We start from the raw sequence: 18,806 nt of genomic DNA on the forward strand, positions 1-18,806 counted from the left end.
GCAAGAATTCACCCAATTTATTGTGGGAAGCTTTTGGAAGGCTACCTGAAACGTTTGACCCATGTTAAACAATTTAAAGGCAATGCTACCAAATACTAATTGAATGTATGTAAACTTTGGACCCACTGGGAATGTGATGAAATAAATAAAAGCTTAAATAAATCTCTCTCTACTATTATTCTGACATTTCAAATTCTTAAAATAATGTGGTGATCCTAACTGACCTAAAACAGGGATTTTTTACTAGGATTAAATGTCAGGAATTGTGAAAAACTGAGTTTAAATGTATTTGGCTAAGGTGCATGTTAACTTCCGACTTCAACTGTATGTGTTAACTGAATATAAGCAAGTTATTAAGTCTGCTAAATAATCAAATTGATGGCACAGGTTAGCCTCGGCACATACATAAAGCTGACTGACTCATTCATGGCTTTGGATCAAAATAAATAAGTACCAACATTCTTTCTGATAGTCTATAATAAAGAAATGTTTTGGTTATCCTGACCTGGACACCATGTACAGTATTATAATAGCCCATCATGGGCTATTAGCAGGACAATATACCTTTACCAACACCTCTCTGTATTTTGATACTTTGTGCAAGGCAATTGATCAGAATTAAAAACTTTGTGGCTGGGGCATCCCGTGTTGCTCCAGATGCTGGTTTGATACCTGTGCCGACAGCCACCTGGAGACCCATATGAAATTATTTTATATATATTTATAAATATTATTTTGGCCTTTATTCAGATTACAAACTGTGTTGCTACAGATGCTTGTTCGATACCTGTGCCGGCCGCCACCGGGAAACCCATGAGGCAGCTTTTGGTTTCTCTCCTTCTAAAAACAGAAATAAATAATTATAAATAACAAACTGACTTTATTTACAAATTAGTGAGAATGTCTCACCCCATGTTCAAGAATGGCCTTTTTCCTCACTCACTCTAGGTTAAATTAAAACGAAAACATCTCCAAAATATTGTTATTTTTTAATCAAAGAGATTATTATTATTATTAATTTAGAATTATATAAAAGCCCCTTAGATATTTTCACATATCAGATTTGCCCTAACGAAAAAATGTCCCTTAGATTAATTTAGAATCATCCAATCCTCTTATGCTCTTAGTACTGTAGCCTACTCCCGACCACCACATTGTACAGTCATATTTTCCGTTCCATCCTAACGGAACCCTGAGGGTTTTGCTTTTTGTTTTTCTTGGAATAGAAACCCCATAATATTAATCAAAATAATTAAGCTATATTTCTTCAAATCAATCCCATATACTATGTTCTTACAAAAAAGGTTTAAATTCTCTAGTAATGCCAATATTGAAGACTATCAAATGCTTCTCAAAGATGCCCTCTGGTGGTCAAACTAGCTCTAACTAGCATTAATGGTAAAAATGTCTGACAATTAAATAACGTGCCATAGAATTCTGCAGCAGCACGCAAGGTGTGTTGCAGTATGATATAACTTTTAAAGGAGAAAGTGTAGTTTGTTTAAGGGCATAACGGGATTTCTTATAAGCATCTGGATTAGTGTCTCGCTCCTTGAAAGCGGCAGCTCTAGCCTTTAGCTCGATGCGGATGTTGCCTGTAATCCATGGCTTCTGATCGGGATATGTACGTACTGTCACTGTGGAGACAACGTCGTCGATGCACTTGTTGATGAAGCCGATGATTGACGTTGTATACCCCTTAATGCCATTGGATGAATCCCGGAACATATTCCAGTCTGTGATAGCAAAACAGTCCTGTAGCGTATCATCCAGGTCATCTGACCACTTCCGTATAGAGTGAGTCACTGGTACTTCCTGATTTAGTTTTTGCTTGTAAGCAGGAATCAGGATATAATAATGGTCATGTTTTAATGGGTCAATAGACCTTCATCAGGGTTATTTCCATAGGACCACCATATGAGGGCAGCAGGTCAACACAATACTACAGAGCATTCAACTCCACATTCAAATCCTGGGCTTAGATTTAAAGTTGCATTGTTGACAAGGGCTGACATCCGCAGCGTGTACCGTGTGTGATCTCTGCGAATGTCAGGGCAATTGCCATTAAAAGGCGTATTGCCAGAAGTGCAGTACACTTGTCCTTTAATTTATCCCAGCCATGGCACTAAAAGTAAATAGACACAAATATCTTTAAAATCATCTTTATTTAAGATTTGTTCTCATACCGACCATAAGGCATCTGTCCAAAGCACAGTTCCCATAGGGGTGTAAAAATCTCTTCCCTTAGATGTTGGACAGGTAGGTTGAATTATAAGCAGATATATTTTGGGGCATTTTTCATTCTTCATGTATTCTCTTAATCAATAATCTTAAATTACAGCTATTCATCTATTTCTTAGTTTGATCTCTTACAGCGTTCAGACATAGTGAGCTAAAGAAAAACAGTGTTTATAGCCATCAAGTATGTACATACAGAAACAACACATCACACATAGCAGACTGCACAGCACTACGGGAGAAATACCACAACTCAATGCTCCAAATACAGCTATATACAGGTCCCTACTATGGCACGTTGTTGCTACATTACCACTAACTTTAATGGAGGTGGGGGTGAGAGTTGTGTATTTGTGTGTGTTTCAGGGGGGGTTCATGTTGTTAGTTTATAAGGAGCACACAACCCTGCTACCGTAGCTTCCCCTGATCCACCGGATGGAGGGAGGGAAGTGGATGGAGGAAGAGGTGGAGGTGGGTGAGTGCATTGATTATACTCAAAGGTGGCATTGTGCAACGCTGGTGGTTTTCCTGAACCACTACTCGACCACTTTGACCCTGAACGTGACGCGCCCAAGGAACTTGTCACGGTCGTCCCTGTTCCGCAGGTCGGAGCCCTCGATCTTACACTCCACGGTCAGCTCATTGTTGTAGTCCTCCTTGGTCAGCAGAAGCTTGACCGCGACCAGTGGCTGAACGTAGGTTGACTGGCAAACACACAGGGAGAGATGGAGATAAACCACTGTTTATTCATATATGCACAGATGTGCGCACATCCACACACATAACAGTCATTGTCATGACAATACACTGGCATTAATGTAGTCTTAGTTCACTCCCATACATTTCCTAGCATTCTCTTCTCGCCAGACTGCCTTGACAATGGTAACATTAACTACTTGTAATTAAGTTAAATTATTCTATTCATGAACAGTTTCCTTCTCAATATAAATATGTAGCGTAATGTACTTACATGTAAATTTTTCCCGTAATAAGGGAAGTACATCTTATCGAACCGCCCCTCGGATGGGAAGTACTGCATCTGCAGGGGGCTTTCTCTCTGTGGAAGGAAGAGGAGGATGAAGAGGAAGGAGGGGGTGAAGAAGAGGAGGAGGAGGAAGAGGTGTGAGATCACAGAACTATACATATGAATGCCCTTGGAACAAATGACTCTCAGAACAACAATCTGACTAACTCTGTAAACAACGAGATACAACAACCCTGTAGTGGACAAACAGACACACACACACTGTAGCTTTACACATGTGCACATGGCATGGACCACACGCCATAGTGTAAACCACCACACACTCTCACAGTACACAACAGTTACCACACATGCGCATAATATAGCTACCATCCACTCACACATACCCGTACAAACACGCGCACGCACACACATACAATCTGCCACCAGATGGTTCTCTATGGTTATCAGAATGGTCTACGGTGGAGAGGAGAAATTCAAATGAATTTAGAGAGAACGAGAGGAGGACAGATGGGAGTTAAAACACCAGTGAAGTATTTAAAAGAGCCTTTTCGTTTGCTGAAAAGCAGAGTACAGCATCAGTGTTTCTCTGTTCACTTTTAAACATTTGCAAACAGGTCACAAAGTTCAGAGTTGACAGTCTTGGTGAGGGAGAGATGAAACCCAGATCACGCGCGCTGAGAGAGAGAGGTTGTTAGAATGTCAGAGCCAGGGCCTCCTGAGTTGCGCAGTGGTCTAAGGCACTGCATCACAGTGCTAGCTGTGCCACTAGAGATCCTGGTTCGAGTTTAGGCTCTGTCGCAGCTGGCCATGACCGGCTGCGCAATTGGCCCAGCATCGTTCTGGTTAGGGGAGGGTTTGGCCAGCAGGGATGTCCTTGTCCCATCGCGCTCTAGCGGCTCCTGTGGCGGGCCCATGCGCATACATGCTGACATGGTCGCCAGCTGTATGGTGTTTCCTCCAACACATTGGTGTGGCTGGCTTCCGGGTTAAGTGGGCATTGTGTCAAGAAGCAGCGTGGCTTGGTTGGGTCGTGTTTCGAAGTACGCACGGCTCTCAACCTTCGTCTCTCCTGAGTCCGTACGGGAGTTGCAGTGGTGAGACAAGACCATAACTACCAAATGCATACCACGAAATTGTGGAGAAAAAGGGGTAAAAGTCATGTCAGAGCCAGACAAAAACCAGGGAAACATTGTTAGTGGGAGCCATGGTGTAGCGGAGCAGGGTTCTAAAATCAATGGAAATAACCTTTTCAGCTTACCATCCAGATATATACACCAACTGCAGTTATATACAGTCAGTGACAATAATTACTAAAAAGATCAATGCTTTAATATTGACTATTCTTCAGTCTATATAGTACTGTATATAGGGGTTAGAGTAGAAAGCTCAACAATATGAATGCCATGAATGCTGTTTAAAGCAGCAGAGGTCAAAGCGCCAAATCACAGAGTTGGACAGAAGCAGCGCAGAAAGGTAATGGAGAAAGGCTAGGGCTAGGACCATGGGAAAACATAGGGGGCTATGACCCAATTTCTTACCCACCAGTGAACTGCTGGCCCTACAGGCAGCGTGGAGAGAAATCAAATACAGACACGTGTGTGAAAACACAGACTGAAACATACATGTGCATATCTACATAATGCACACACACACACACATACACACAAAATACAAAAAAAATATAGACACATAACCTGTCTCTAAAAGTCCTAGCACACAAAGACACAACCTGGAACACACACACAATTAACTGTTTGTTTGCTTACCTTAGCTGTGCAGTTAATGTAGGGGTCCCCGCGCGGTTTCAGTCCAATGATCTGCAGGAGTGAGAAGAATACATTAAAATACTATTATAGCAACCTTTCTTTACATGTGTTCCATACACATTCCACAAGCTTGTTTACATGTAAAAATGATTGAGACATCAGATTTCAGAATGGTCTCAGAAATGGAAGCACTGATTTGAGATATGTTAAGAAGTAGCTCAGTTAGTGACACAATGAGGTCATTTGATATGAGCTGGCCAAGTCTGTAGATGGGGCACATGTGTGCTGCCTGCTTACTGAAGGGCCAGGGATTTTGACTGTCATAAACATAGCGTTCTCAGAGATGCCTAAGAATCTTCTTAATTGCCCCTGACTGGATTTATTAAGTTGGATTGAACTGAATACCAATCAGGCTACACAGAGGCCAATCAATTCACTCTGACCTCAATCCCTGCAAACAGAGATGCTGACACAGGATGCCCTGTCGTCAGAGGATATTCCAAACAGTGATTAAAAAACAAGTGCAGTGGAAAGGACAGAGAATATGCACTTTTCAATATGAATTTGAACAAACTCTACGTCTGCATGAAGACAGAGAGAGGATACACTGAAAAGCTGTAGTTCAAAGGCAATGGATCGAAGACAGGGAGGTACTCGTGTAGGGGAGGTAGTTCAGTGAACCACGCTTGTGTGATAAGTGACCTTGCCTGAGACCTGAAGACTTGTGTTACCTCCCAGAGCTAATAACTTTAAGGCTTAAGCTCCAGTCTATAGGCTTTAGTTCAGTGGGCTAACGTTGCCCAATGCATTTTCAGAAGAGCAGAACCGACGACAACCTCCAGTCGGGGCACTCACCCTGTTCATCTTGACCAGGACGCAGGGTTTCCCCTCGGTGTAGCCAAAGGTGGTGTCAGACAGGCCGGAGCACTGCCGGAGCAGACTGCGCTTGAACTGACACACCTTCTTCTCCTCCTGATCATCCTGCTCATAGTACTCTCCCACCATACACAGCTCGTTCCTCTCCTGCACAGTGTCGTTGTATTCTGAGGGGTCCCAACATAGGGCACAGACTCAAGTTCCACTGTATTTGACAGCCTGCTATTTACCTGGTACAGACAGTATTCACCTAAATATTACATGTCAACATTGTAGCTAATAATTATTTCACAGTAACGTATTCATTACTTGTTTGTTTGTTTGGGATACATATTACATAATCAGTGGAGGCTGCTGAGTGTAGGACGGCTCATAACAATGGCTGGAATGGAGCGAATGGAATGGCATCAAGCCAAGTGTTATTCCACTCCAGGCATTACCAAGAGCCCATCCTCCCCAATTGAGGGGCCACCAAACTCCTGTGGCATATGCATATTCCAGTGCATCTGCCAAGGATTACAGTGCACTTTCAAGTCAGGTAGAATACTCCTTAGTCATGTATACAAAGTGGAATCAACTGTAACTACTCAATCTCAAATTTCCTTTACCATGGTGGCCCAACACTAATACTGTATTTGTCCATTGGAGTCAAATGTACACATTCTTTAGAAAAAAATGAATGGGTCTGAAAGTGGGATTCTATCACTCACGCTGAAGGAAGTTCTCCAGATGCTGGACATACTGGACGTACTGCTTAGTGTCGGTGCGGTTGAAGACGATGTCCAAGGACCGGGGCCTGATCACCAGACCTGAGGACAGGTAGGGGGAAACATGTCACGTCAACTGTCTGCACCTACTAATGTTATGGAGATGGTCCAGTGAACCTCGCTCACATAACAAGTATCCTTGCATGAGACCTGAAGATTTGTGTTAGATCCCCGAGGGAATGCCTGGGCTTTAGATCAGCAGGCTAACTCAATTCTGGTGGCATGCAAATGACCCCAATTCCAGCTTGTCACATTAATTAATGCTATTCATATAGCAAATGAGAGATATATACATTTTTATCAAAATCTTATACTTACAATAAGCCACATGTATTGCTTATGCTGCCTGACATTGTTCGAAGGAGTTGTGGGAGAGTTGTTAAAAAAAGTTTAATTAGCTAAGTTTTTCAAAACCGCCAATGATATTAACACTCGCCAGGTGAAAACCTTCTGGCAAAGAGGGTCAGCAGGTGACTGACCGTCAAGACAGGGGTTGCACTACTTTATGACCTGAGGCCTTTGGGTCCTGGTCAAAAGTATTGCACTATGTAGGGAATAGGGTGCCATTTGGGACTCAGTCAGGCCATCTGCAAACGGTGAGGCAGAGGAGGCCATATTACCAGGACACTGTGATACTATACTATAACTGCATTCTACACATTTTTTGCCAAACCCCAAAAAGAAGCTAGTCAGAAGATTTGCATTTTAGCTGCAACTCTGCAGGTTCTGCTACACAGCCTTAGAAACTTATACAAGAGCAGGAAGAGTTATACAAGAACAGGAAGAGTTATAAGACAGAATCCCATTCGAGAGGTTTGGCTGTGACTGGGAGAGGGCATAAATGCTCAACTGGTAGAACATGGTGCTTGCAACGGCAATATCATGGGTTTGATTCCTGCTGGGGCCACCCTTACAAAAATGCATGACTGTGAGTCTCTTTGGAGAAAAGCATCTGCTAAATGGAATATATTATTATTATTATTATTATTATAATATACAGTATTAGGACTTGTAGGCCTAAAGGAGGGGAGTTAGTTTCATGATGGCCTCTCTGTCAGAGCCATGGAGTTGGAGAGAGGCTGTGGGGAACAGATGGGTGCTATACTGGTAGACCAGCGGGAGGATACCTGCACAGCCTGGGAGACAGACTCTCTAACTCCTACACACATGCACACACACAACTCTGCTCCATAATTCACAGGATCATATTTCTAACTCTTCTATTTTTTTTGTTACACTGGCACAGTATTTTAATTTTTAATTTCTAAAATGCCAACAGCAGTCAGTCAGTGTTTGACTGATCTGTTAATTCGCTGATTGCTTGCGTGTTTTGGCAGCGGCAGTCAGCTCCTCTGAAAAAGAAATGAATGACGCTGGGCTCCTAACCAATTGTGCCATTGTGTGTGTTTTTTTGCGTTATTTGTAACTTATTTTGTACATCTGCCACCGTCTCTTATGACAAAAAAGAGCTTCTGGATATCAGAACAGCAATTACTCACCTCGTAATGGACCAAGATTTTTCTTTAACAAGTCAGATGAGAAGGATTTACTTCAGACACCCGACAAGGCCCAAATCCCCGTCATTCGCATGAGAAAGAGACGTAGATACCGGGGACATAGGTCGGGGTGCCTTGTAAGGATCCGACGGCGAGTGGGTAATCTGCCTCTACCATCAGTCCTATTAGCCAATGTATGCAGGGAAACTTTATTGCATGGAAACTTAAATCTATTTTATATAATTTGGACCAGCATGTTAAATATGAAACCAGAGGAAGAAAAAAAACTTGACACCAACTTTACTCCACATAGAGACACGTACAAAGCTCTCCCTCCATTTGGCAAATCTGACCATAATTATATCCTCCTGATTCCTGCTTACAAGCAAAAACTAAAGCAGGAAGCACCAGCGACTCTGGTGCTAAAAAAAAGTGGTCAGATGAAGCAGATGCTAAGCTGCAGGACTATTTTGCAAGCACAGACTGGAATATGTTCCGGTGGCATTGTGGGGTACACCACATCAGTCACTGGCTTCATCAATAAGTGCATCAATGACATCGTCCCCACAGTGACCGTACGTACATACCCCAAACAGAAGTCATGGATTACAGGCAACATCCGCACTGAGCTAAAGGGTAGAGCTGCCGCTTAAAAAGACGCTTATAAGAAATGCCGCTATGCCCTCCGATGAACCATCAAACAGGCAAAGCGTCAATACAGGACTAAGATTGAATCTTACTGCATTGGCTCCAACGCTCGATGGATGTGGCAGGGCTTGCAAACTATTACATGCTACAACGAGAGTCACAGCCGAGAGCTGCCCAGTGACAATAGCCTACCAGATGAGATAAATTACATCTATGCTCGCGTCGAGGCAAGCAACACTGAAACATGCATGAGAGCATCAGCTGTTCTGGACAACTGTGATCATGCTCTCCATGTGAGTAAGACCTCCATGTGAGTAAGATCACACTGATGTGAGTAAGATCTTTAAACAGGTCAACATTCACAAGGCCGCAGGACAAGATGGATTACCAGGACGTGTACTCTGAGCATGCGCTGACCAACTGGCAAGTGTCTTCACTGACATTTTCAACCTGTCCCTGGCTGAGTCTGTAATACCAACATGTAATACCCTAGACCCACTCCAAATTGCATACCGCCCCAACAGATCCACAGATGATGCATTCTCTATTGCACTCTACACTGCCCTTTCCCACCTGGACAAAAGGAACACCTACGTGAGAATGCTATTCATTGACTGCGTCAACGTTCAACACCATAGTGCCCTCAAAGCTAATCACTAAGCTAAGGATCCTGGGACTAAACACCTCCCTCATCAACTCGATACAACACACCTGCCACGCTGATCCTCAACTCTGTGGCCCCTCAGGGGTGCGTGCTCAGTCCCCTCCTGTACTCCCTGTTCACCCATGACTGCATTGCCAGACACGACTCCAACACCATCATTAAGTTTGCCGACGACACAGCAGTGGTAGGCCTGATCACCGACAATGATGAGACAGCATATAGGGAGGAGGTCAGAGACCTGGCCATGTGGTGCCAGGATAACAACCTCTCCCTCAACGTGATCAAGACAAAGGAGATGATTGTGGACTACAGGAAAAGGAGGACCGAGCATGCCCCCATTCTCATCGACGGGCTGCAGTGGAGCAGGTTTAGAGCTTCAAGTTTCTTGGTGTCTTCATCACCAACAAATTAACATGGTCCAGCCACACTAAGACAGTCGTAAAGAGTGCACGACAAAGCCTATTCCCTCTCAGGAGACTGAAATGTTTTGGCATTGGTCCTCAGATCCTCAAAAAGTTATACAGCTGCACCATCGAGAGCATGGTTGCATCACTGCCTGGTATTTCAACTGCTCTGCCACCAACCACAAGGCACTACAGAGGGTACATCACTGGAGCCAAGCTTGCTAACATTCAGGACCTATATACAAGGTGGTGTCAGAGGAAGGCACAAAAAAATGTCAAAGACTCCAGCCACCCTAGTCATAGACTGTTCTCTCTGCTACTGCATGGCAAGCGGTACCGGAGCGCCAAGTCTAGGTCCAAAATGCTACTTAACTGATTCTACCCCCAAGCCATAAGACTCCAGAACAGCTAATCAAACAGCTACCCAGACTATTTGCATTATCCAACCCCCTCTTTTACACTGCTGCTACCCTCTGTCATATATCTATGCATAGGCACTTTAACTCTACCTACACGTCCATATTACCTCAATTACCTTGACTATCCTGTGCCCCTATTGAGTCTGTACTGGTATCCTTGTATATAGGCTCGCTACTATTATTTTAATGCTGCGCCATAATTATTTGTTATTTTTATTATATCTTTTACTCATCTATTTTTTACTTAACACTTACTTTTCTTAAAACTGCATTGTTGGTTAAGTACTTGTAAGTATTTCACTGTAAGGTCTACACCTGTTGTATTTGGTGCATGTGACAAATACAATTTGATTTGATTTGTCAAGCCAGTCAGGGCTTCAGTGGGACATGGCAGCAGAGTCCGAGACACTGTGCATGCCAGGCGCAAGCAGAGACAGCTCTGGTGTTAGTGAGTGAGCATGCTCCCATTCTGCAGGAGCCTTGTCTATGTATCAACAGCAGTCCAGATGCAGCAAGAAATGAAAGCGACGCAGTCCGTGAGAGACAATGACATGTTTGAGAAGAGTGGACATATTCATATTTTACGTGCGTGTGTGTGAAGAGAGAGAGCGAAAGAAAGGAAGATTGAGAGAGAGAGAAAGAAAAAGAGCGCGAAAGAGAGAGAGAGAGATAGAGAGAGTGAATGGTTGAATTTCAATATGAGCACTATTCTGTTTAGGTTGAGTGTCTGTTTTCTGCAGCGTAATAAGTCACCTGGACTGGCCACTCGGTCGCGGTACGTAGGAATGTTGTCGTCCAGTGTCTGTAGCATGACCCACATGGTGAGCGTGAACATCCCTGCCAGGAACCCATAGAAGACCAGGTAGAAAAGCAATATCAGGGCTGAGGAAAGAGAGAGAGAGAGAGAGAGAGAGAGAGAGAGAGAGAGAGAAAGAGGGAATAATTACTCTGTTAATCACACAATCTTGGCTCAACAGATCAAAATTATTCTTCCCATCAGTGTAAGTCATATGAATTGATTTTTTTGTCCCCATAAATCTTTTGCAAGTTCGACAGTGTGTGTTTGTCCATGTTTTACTAGACTTGTGAGTACCAGAAGTCCTCACAAGAAGAGTAAACCAACAAAAATACAAAGTGAGGACACGTTTCCAGTCAAAAGGATATTTTAGGCTTAGAGGTTTAGGGTTATGGTTAGAATTAGGGTTAGGGTTAACATTTTACTACAGTGGGCTAAATCACAGTGTTTCTTGGTCTTTAATAAATCTTCTTTGAAACAAAAGTATACACCTCACACACATGGTTATGGGCTTAAAACAAAGAAGAAGACACCTGTACCATGTCAGATATAGAGATGAAATGTATTACATTTTGAGTTCGCCTCCAAATATTACACTTTATATACACATCACAGAAGACTGAAATATAACAGAACCGTTTGACATAGAAACACCAGACTTTCAGCAGGTTTTTGTAAATAATTATGAAAAATATTGATAACACACCACCCATGAGGCCACTAGAGGGCGATTTGGTCATTTGACTGCAGGAAAGGGTTGTAACTACGGTTAGGGTAAGGGTTCGGTTTAGGGTTCGGATTTTGAATGGGAATCAATTGTTGGACCCCAAAATGTCCTCACAAGTATAATAAGACATAGCTGTGTGTGTGTGCATGTGTGTTTATATAGAGAGCAAGAGAGACAGAGAGAGACAGAGAGAGAAAAACATATTTACTGTTTGTGACAAAGCACCTCACCACTTTCAATCTGATTGTAAATCAATTAATTTCTGTCAAATGTCCATTTTGGCCATATCAAACTAGGGGCTCTACTAAATCCGTATTGCGGAAGTTCAACATTACAGCATGATTGAAAGAGACTGCATTCACCGTATACGTTGCATATGTCGGCTCAATCGGAAATCACCTTTACATTTCTATTGCACAATCTTTAACGCTTCAGTGATACAGATTGAATAGAGCACTAAGCCCTACTGTTGCTACTCTCTCCACAGACACCCTCCAGACTGAAATAGACTAAATAACTACTGAGCCAAAATGTACTGCACAAGCCTGGTTAAGCATCCACCATAGTTCCTGGAACCATGCTGGAGAGGACAATGTGAAAGAAAATATCAGGGCCAGTACAGTACGGAGAGACAGAGAGAGAGAGCTTGACCACTGTGACTGACCCCAATTTAAAAACAATCCTTGACTATGTACAGATTCAGTGAGCAGAGCCTTGCTATTTAGAGAGGTCGCCATAGCCCGTCTTCTCTTGAGAGCCAAGTCTGCCTATGTGCCCACTGCCCACAAAATAATGTGGAAACTGAGCTACACTTCCTAACCCCCTGCCAAATGTATGACCACATTAGGGACATATGTTTCCCACAGACCAAATCAAACATTGATAAACTCCCATATCTGTTAGGTGAAATTTCACAGTGTGCCATCACATCAGCAAAATTTGTGGCTTGTTGCCATGAGAAAAGGGCAACCAGTGGAGCACAAACAACACTGTAAATACAACCTATATTTATCTGTTCAGTTATTTTCCCTTTCATACTGCAACTATTTGCACATTGTTACAACTGCGTACATAGCCAATAATATAACATTTTAAATGTATTTTAATGTTGACCTATTGTTTATTTTCCTTGTTTATTTCCCTTTTGTTTATTGTCAAAACCATTTGCTTTGGCAATGTAAACATATGTTTCCCATGCCAATAAAGCCCTTTGAATTGAATTGAGAGAGAAAGAGAGAGAGAGAGAGAGAGAGAGAGAGAATAGAGAAAGAGAGAGAGAGAGAATAGAGAAAGAGAGAGAGAGAGAATAGAGAAAGAGAGAGAGAGAGAGAGAGAGAGAGAGAGAGAGAGAGAGAGAGAGAGAGAGAGAGAGAGAGAGAGAGAAAAAAAAGAAAGAAAGATCAGCTAAGGACGTGTGACATCATGAGAGTGACAGAAAAGTCAGTTGTCTTTAAAAAAAACTCCAGCACACAGGTATTCTTATTAAGTTCCACAATACAAACCAATGTAGATTTCAATTTAAACCAGTGTTTCAGTCAACAAAGTACGTACACACACACACACACACACGAAGCTGTATTATTTAAAAGAAAATTGACATTGCCAGTCAGAGGTGTTAAAAAAGGTCTGTACAGATCTGGGAGCAGGCTGGGATATCGTGTAGATGACAGGATGGTGATATTACATTTTAGTCATTTAGCAGGCGCTCTTACCCAGAGCGACTTAGTGCATTCATCTTAAAATAACTACGTGGGACTCCCACATATCACAGGCACAGTAAGTACACGTTTCCTCAATAAAGTAGCTATCAGCAAAGACAAGTGCAATTGTGTTGGTTCAGGATTTCAGGTGAGTATTTAAGATACTCTTTGAAGAGGTAGGCTTTCAGGTGCTTTCAGAAGATGGGAAGGGACTCTGCTGTCCTAGCTTCAGGGGGATTTCCCTGGTGTCTAATGGATGAAGAATATAGAGCTTGCTTAGAGATACATTATATATAGACACTGTATATACCATATCTCTATGGTAGAGAGTCACTATTACACCATGCATGATATCTCTACAGAAACACCGGGGTTCAGGGAAGAGCCCACTCACAGCTATTTTTCCTAGCCACCATGCTTCAACATCTGCATTGCTTGCTGTGTGGCATTTTAGGCTGGGTTTTCTGTATAGCATTTTGTGACATCTGCTGATGTAAAAAGGCTTTATAAATACATTTGATTGATTGATATTCCAGGGAAATAGAGTTACAAAGAAAGAAAGAGAGAGGGGAATACAAAGAAAGAGGAGAGAGAGAGATACAAAATGAAAGAAACAGGTGAAAATAGGGTGGTGAGAAAGGCACAAAATGGTTGAATGAGCTACAGAGAGATCTTCATAAGGATGTACATCGATAAAGTGCTACACAGGACAGAGAGAGATGTAGCCTAGATAGACAAAAAAAATGACGATATCGCATAAAGAGAAGACAGGATGATGCAGGGAAAATATATGGATGGAGAGAAATGGTATGTGAGAGAAAAAAATAGAGCTAGAGAGAGCTTCAGTATAATAATAGATGCATTGCTTATTTCCTGAAGCCTCTGAGGTAAACTGTGCGTCTATAAATAGAGTGTGGGGGAGGACAGATAAGTGATGGCACAGCACTGGCCTGAGGAAGAGAAGAGCTGGGTAGGAAGTGTCAGATTTGTCAGAGCTACACACACACACACGCACACACACACACACACACACACACAATCCCATCCATCATCTATCACAGCATTAGTGCTAGACTGACAAAGACATGCATGCACATCTTTAGATGGCAGGCTCATGTAAGATAAATGTAGAATCCACCCTGGTTAAATCAGATAGACCTGTCTTTTTTATCCATTCGACCACTTGTGAATCTATAACTGGAATTAGGATTGACACTCCAACACATCCTCTTGGAGCACAGTCGGGATGTAGCCAGTCTCACCACACCCCCAAAAAACAGTCAGCATTAGAAAGCCATTTCCATCGAACAATCATTGGTCATTAGGACTGAGAAACAGTACTGGGATGCCAAGTGCTTTTATCTCCTCAGAATAGCTGAGTGTGACCTTTCAGGAAGCCTGGGCTATGTCCCAAATGGAACCCTATTTTTATATAGTGCACACTTTTTAATATTTTTCTTATATATTTTTTTTACCAGAGCCTGAACCCTGATCAAAAATAGTGTACTATATATATATATATATATAGGGAATAGGGGATGGCCTTTTGGGACGCACACCCTGCTCTTTGGAGTCAGGGAGGGAGAGGCTGGGCTGCCGTGGCCTAGCGTCTGCTCAGCAGTTGTTAAAGCATCGATCCTGGGCTCGACTCAATCAACCATCAGCCTGCAGGACATTTCTTATACCAGATCCCATTATTTTTAAATCTATGATGGGAAGTGAACAAGTGCACACTTTGGGAGAAAGGACTCCCTGGATTAAATAAAGGTTCAACAAAACCTCCCTTCACGTAATACCATGACCTCAAAGTATGCTCTCCACCTATTCCCTCTGTCCCTGTCTCAAAGTTCTCCAACTCCTCTCCACTCAGTTGTGTTGTGAAAATGTAGGGTGGTATACAGAAGATAGCCCTATTTGGTAAAAGACCAAGTCCATATTATGGCAGGAACAGCTCAAATAAGCAAAGAGAAATGACAGTCCATCATTACTTTAAGACATGAAGGTCAGTCAATCCAGAAAATGTAAAGAACTTTGAAAGTTTCTTCAAGTGTAATCGCAAAAACAATCAAGCACTATGATGAAACTGGTCATGAGGGCCACAGGAAAGGAAGACTGCTGCAGAGCTTAAGTTCATTAGAGTTACAAGCCTCAGAAATTGCAGCACAGATAAATGCTTCAGAGTTCAAGTAACAGACACATCTCAACATCAACTGTTCAGCCTTCATGGTCGAATTGCTGCAAAGAACACTACCGAAGGACACCAATAATAAGAAGAGACTTGCTTTGGCTAAGAAACCCGAGCAATAGATATTAGACCAGTCAAAATCTGTCCTTTGGTCTGATGAGTCAAAATCTGCGATTTTTGGTTCCAACTGCCATGTCTTTGTGAGACGTAGAGAATGTGAACGGATGATCTCTGCATGTGTGGTTTCCACCGTGAAGCATGGAGGTAGGCTTTCAGGTGCTTTCAGAAGCAGTACTGTGTGATGGTGCTCTGCTGGTGACACGGTCTGTGATTTATTTAGAATTCAATGCACACTTAACCAGCATTGCTACCACAGCCTTCTTCAGTGATACACCATCCCATCTGGTTAGTACTTAGTGGGACTATCATTTGTTTTTCAACAGGACAATGACCCAACATACCTCCAGGCTGTGTAAGGGCTATTTGACCAAGAAGGAGAGTGATGGAGTGTTGCATCAAATGACCTGTCCTCCACAATCACCCGACCTTAACCCAATTTAGATGGTTTGGGATCAGTTGGACTGCAGAGTGAAGTAAATGCAGCCAACAAGTGCTCAGCATATGTGGGAACTCCCTCAAGACTGTTGGAAAAGCATTCCAGGTGAAGCTGGTTGAGAGAATGCCACGAGTGTGCAAAGCTGTCATCAAGGCAAAGGGTGGCTACTTCGATGAATATAAAATATATTTTGATTTGTTTTTCACTTTTTTGGTTTCTACATGATTCCATATGTGTTATTTCATAGTTTTGAAGTCTTCAATATTATTTAACAATGGAGAAAAAAATAACAATAAAGAAAAACCCTTGAATGAGTAGGTGGTGTGTCCAAACATTTGACTGGTACTGTACTTTTTGTATTTAGCCAAAAACGGATTGAGCCTTTCGCTTCTCTATTAGGGGGTCATACATTGATGGACCACAGAGACTCCAGATGGGCTATCTGTAATTTGTGTGACATGTCATACATGTCAAAAGTTTAAATTAGTGCATTTTTTATGTGTTAATTCATCTTTGTCCGGGCCAATGGGTCCAGACCCTTCATCTCATCTTTTCAACTGCTCATGTTCTTTACTTGGTCGGCTGTAACTGAACCTTGTCAACCACATACTTTGTGTGGCTGTGACCCCCTTCAGTGATGTGCCTTGGGGGTTATTAATACTAAAGGGAGAGGGTCAGAGGGGCTGGGGACTAGGGGTGTGGTGGGTGTCCCAGGGAAAGTGAAGACTAGGGGTGGGGTGTGTGTGTGTGTGTGTGTGTGTGTGTGTGTGTGTGTCAGGAGGAGTGAGGATCAGAGGAGTGTGTGTATGTGTGTGTGAGGACTACGGGTACGTTGTTTGAATGTATCCCTGGGGTAGTGGGGACCAGGGCTATGGAGGTGTACATTACAGAGCCCAAGGAATGCCAAGAACACGTGGTGGGCAATCAGACAGCTCTTTGGGAACGTTTTGTATCTTCTCTAAACTGACTGCATGAGACGACAGGCCTTGGTGCTGTCCTTACTTTTTCCATGCACCCATGTCAACATACACACGCACGTGGAGGAACATAAATATGCAATTACACACACCAGCCTGGTTCATGCATCATGGGCCTGGTATGAACATGGAAATAAATTACCTGTGACTCAAACCGGCCATTTCCTTTTAACCATAAATCTAATCCCAGTCCAGGACAGAGTCACATTTGCCGACCACCACGGACGGACAAGCTCACTGTCTCAGCTTGTCTCATTACACTACGATCAGAGCAGGCTGCAAACAATGATCAGTTAGGGGGACATCAGATTTAACATTTTCATGCTATATTTATAATTATATAAAATATATGCAACACATTTTCCACTAAACCAATAAGTAGCGTTATGCATACCTACATACAGATGTCGGACTTTGAGAGTTTATCATCATAGTTTGCGTTTTCAATACCACAATCATGTATGTCAATCTTGACAAACAGAAAATACATCTCTCCCTACTCAGTATCGAAGGCTTGGTCTAACAATCTCCTAATGCCATTAAACGTCTGAGTTTTGTAACAGATGTCTATTTCCATTAATCAAATGGCTGTTTGGATGCTGGAATTACATTGGAGTGGATGAACATGCACAGGTAGCCTAAAGCAGACTTTTGAAGTAGTCTAATCAGAATAAAACATTGTGACAAGTTGTGTTTATGCCACACATTAAAAGGCAATCCATTTTAAAAGTTAAATGACAAATATTTAGGAACATAGGCCTATGTGATGACTTAGGAGAATGATGATGGGCAACAGACAGTGCATCAGTATCAGAAGTAAAAATACAGTCAGACTCATGCAACTGTGCCTTTCTATATTATGTTGAGTGGACACATAACTGATCCAAATGGAATGAAACGTTTAAGCCATTATTCAAATGATATTTTCGCTGCAGTTTACAGGCCAGAGTAGAATTGTACTCAATTGAAAACAATAATGCAATTATTCATTGGATTGTGCTGGGCGGCAGGTAGCCTAGTGGTTAGCCTAGTGTTGGTTTAGGGCATTGGGCCAGTAAACAAAAGGTTGCTGGATCGACTCCCCGAGCTGACAAGGTAAAACTCTGTTGTTCTGCCCCTGAGCAAGGCAGTTAACCCACTGTTCCCTGGGTGCTGTGGATGTTGATTAAGGCAGCCCCCTGCACCTCTCTGATTGAGAGAGGTTGTGTTAAATGCGGAAGACACATTTCAGTTGAATGCATTCAATTGTACAACTGACTAGGTATCCCCCTTATAGGCTAGTCTACAGTATGTATGACAATTGTAGTGTCCCTAAGCAAGATCAATAGGGGAGCTTTTTGGGCTGTGTGTTGTTTCATGTGCAATGACACAGCTGGACTATCAGCTACTGTACTCCTCTATCTTGTGGATTTATATAGAAAATTGGTAAATATTTGAATGATTTTATGAGTGGTATGATCGCTAGTTAATTTATTGTAAATCTGGACAAATGATCCAAATACCATATTGCAGGGTTTCCATTAGGAAAATGTGGAGTAGGAACAGCAGCATTTTAATTTATAACATACAGTGCTCAGAATGACAGAAATCACATTTATA

General features: G+C 42.4%; 1 protein-coding gene across 1 annotated transcript in view; it reads right to left on the reverse strand.

Annotated features, from left to right (window-relative positions):
* Nucleotides 1–2,146: 2,146 nt before the first annotated feature.
* LOC109864461 (sodium/potassium-transporting ATPase subunit beta-3) overlaps nt 2,147–18,806 on the reverse strand; it is a 54,507-nt gene continuing 37,847 nt past the window's right edge. The window contains exons 2-7 of the mRNA XM_020452261.2: nt 11,020–11,148; nt 6,579–6,677; nt 5,848–6,035; nt 4,993–5,043; nt 3,209–3,295; nt 2,147–2,942 (exon numbers count right to left, since the gene is read on the reverse strand). Coding sequence (XP_020307850.1) covers nt 2,775–2,942; nt 3,209–3,295; nt 4,993–5,043; nt 5,848–6,035; nt 6,579–6,677; nt 11,020–11,148 — 722 coding nt within the window. The 3' untranslated portion in view covers nt 2,147–2,774. The remainder of the gene's footprint in view (nt 2,943–3,208; nt 3,296–4,992; nt 5,044–5,847; nt 6,036–6,578; nt 6,678–11,019; nt 11,149–18,806) is intronic.

The sequence above is a fragment of the Oncorhynchus kisutch genome, linkage group LG19 (genome assembly GCF_002021735.2).
Source record: "Oncorhynchus kisutch isolate 150728-3 linkage group LG19, Okis_V2, whole genome shotgun sequence".
Lineage (NCBI taxonomy): Eukaryota > Metazoa > Chordata > Actinopteri > Salmoniformes > Salmonidae > Oncorhynchus > Oncorhynchus kisutch.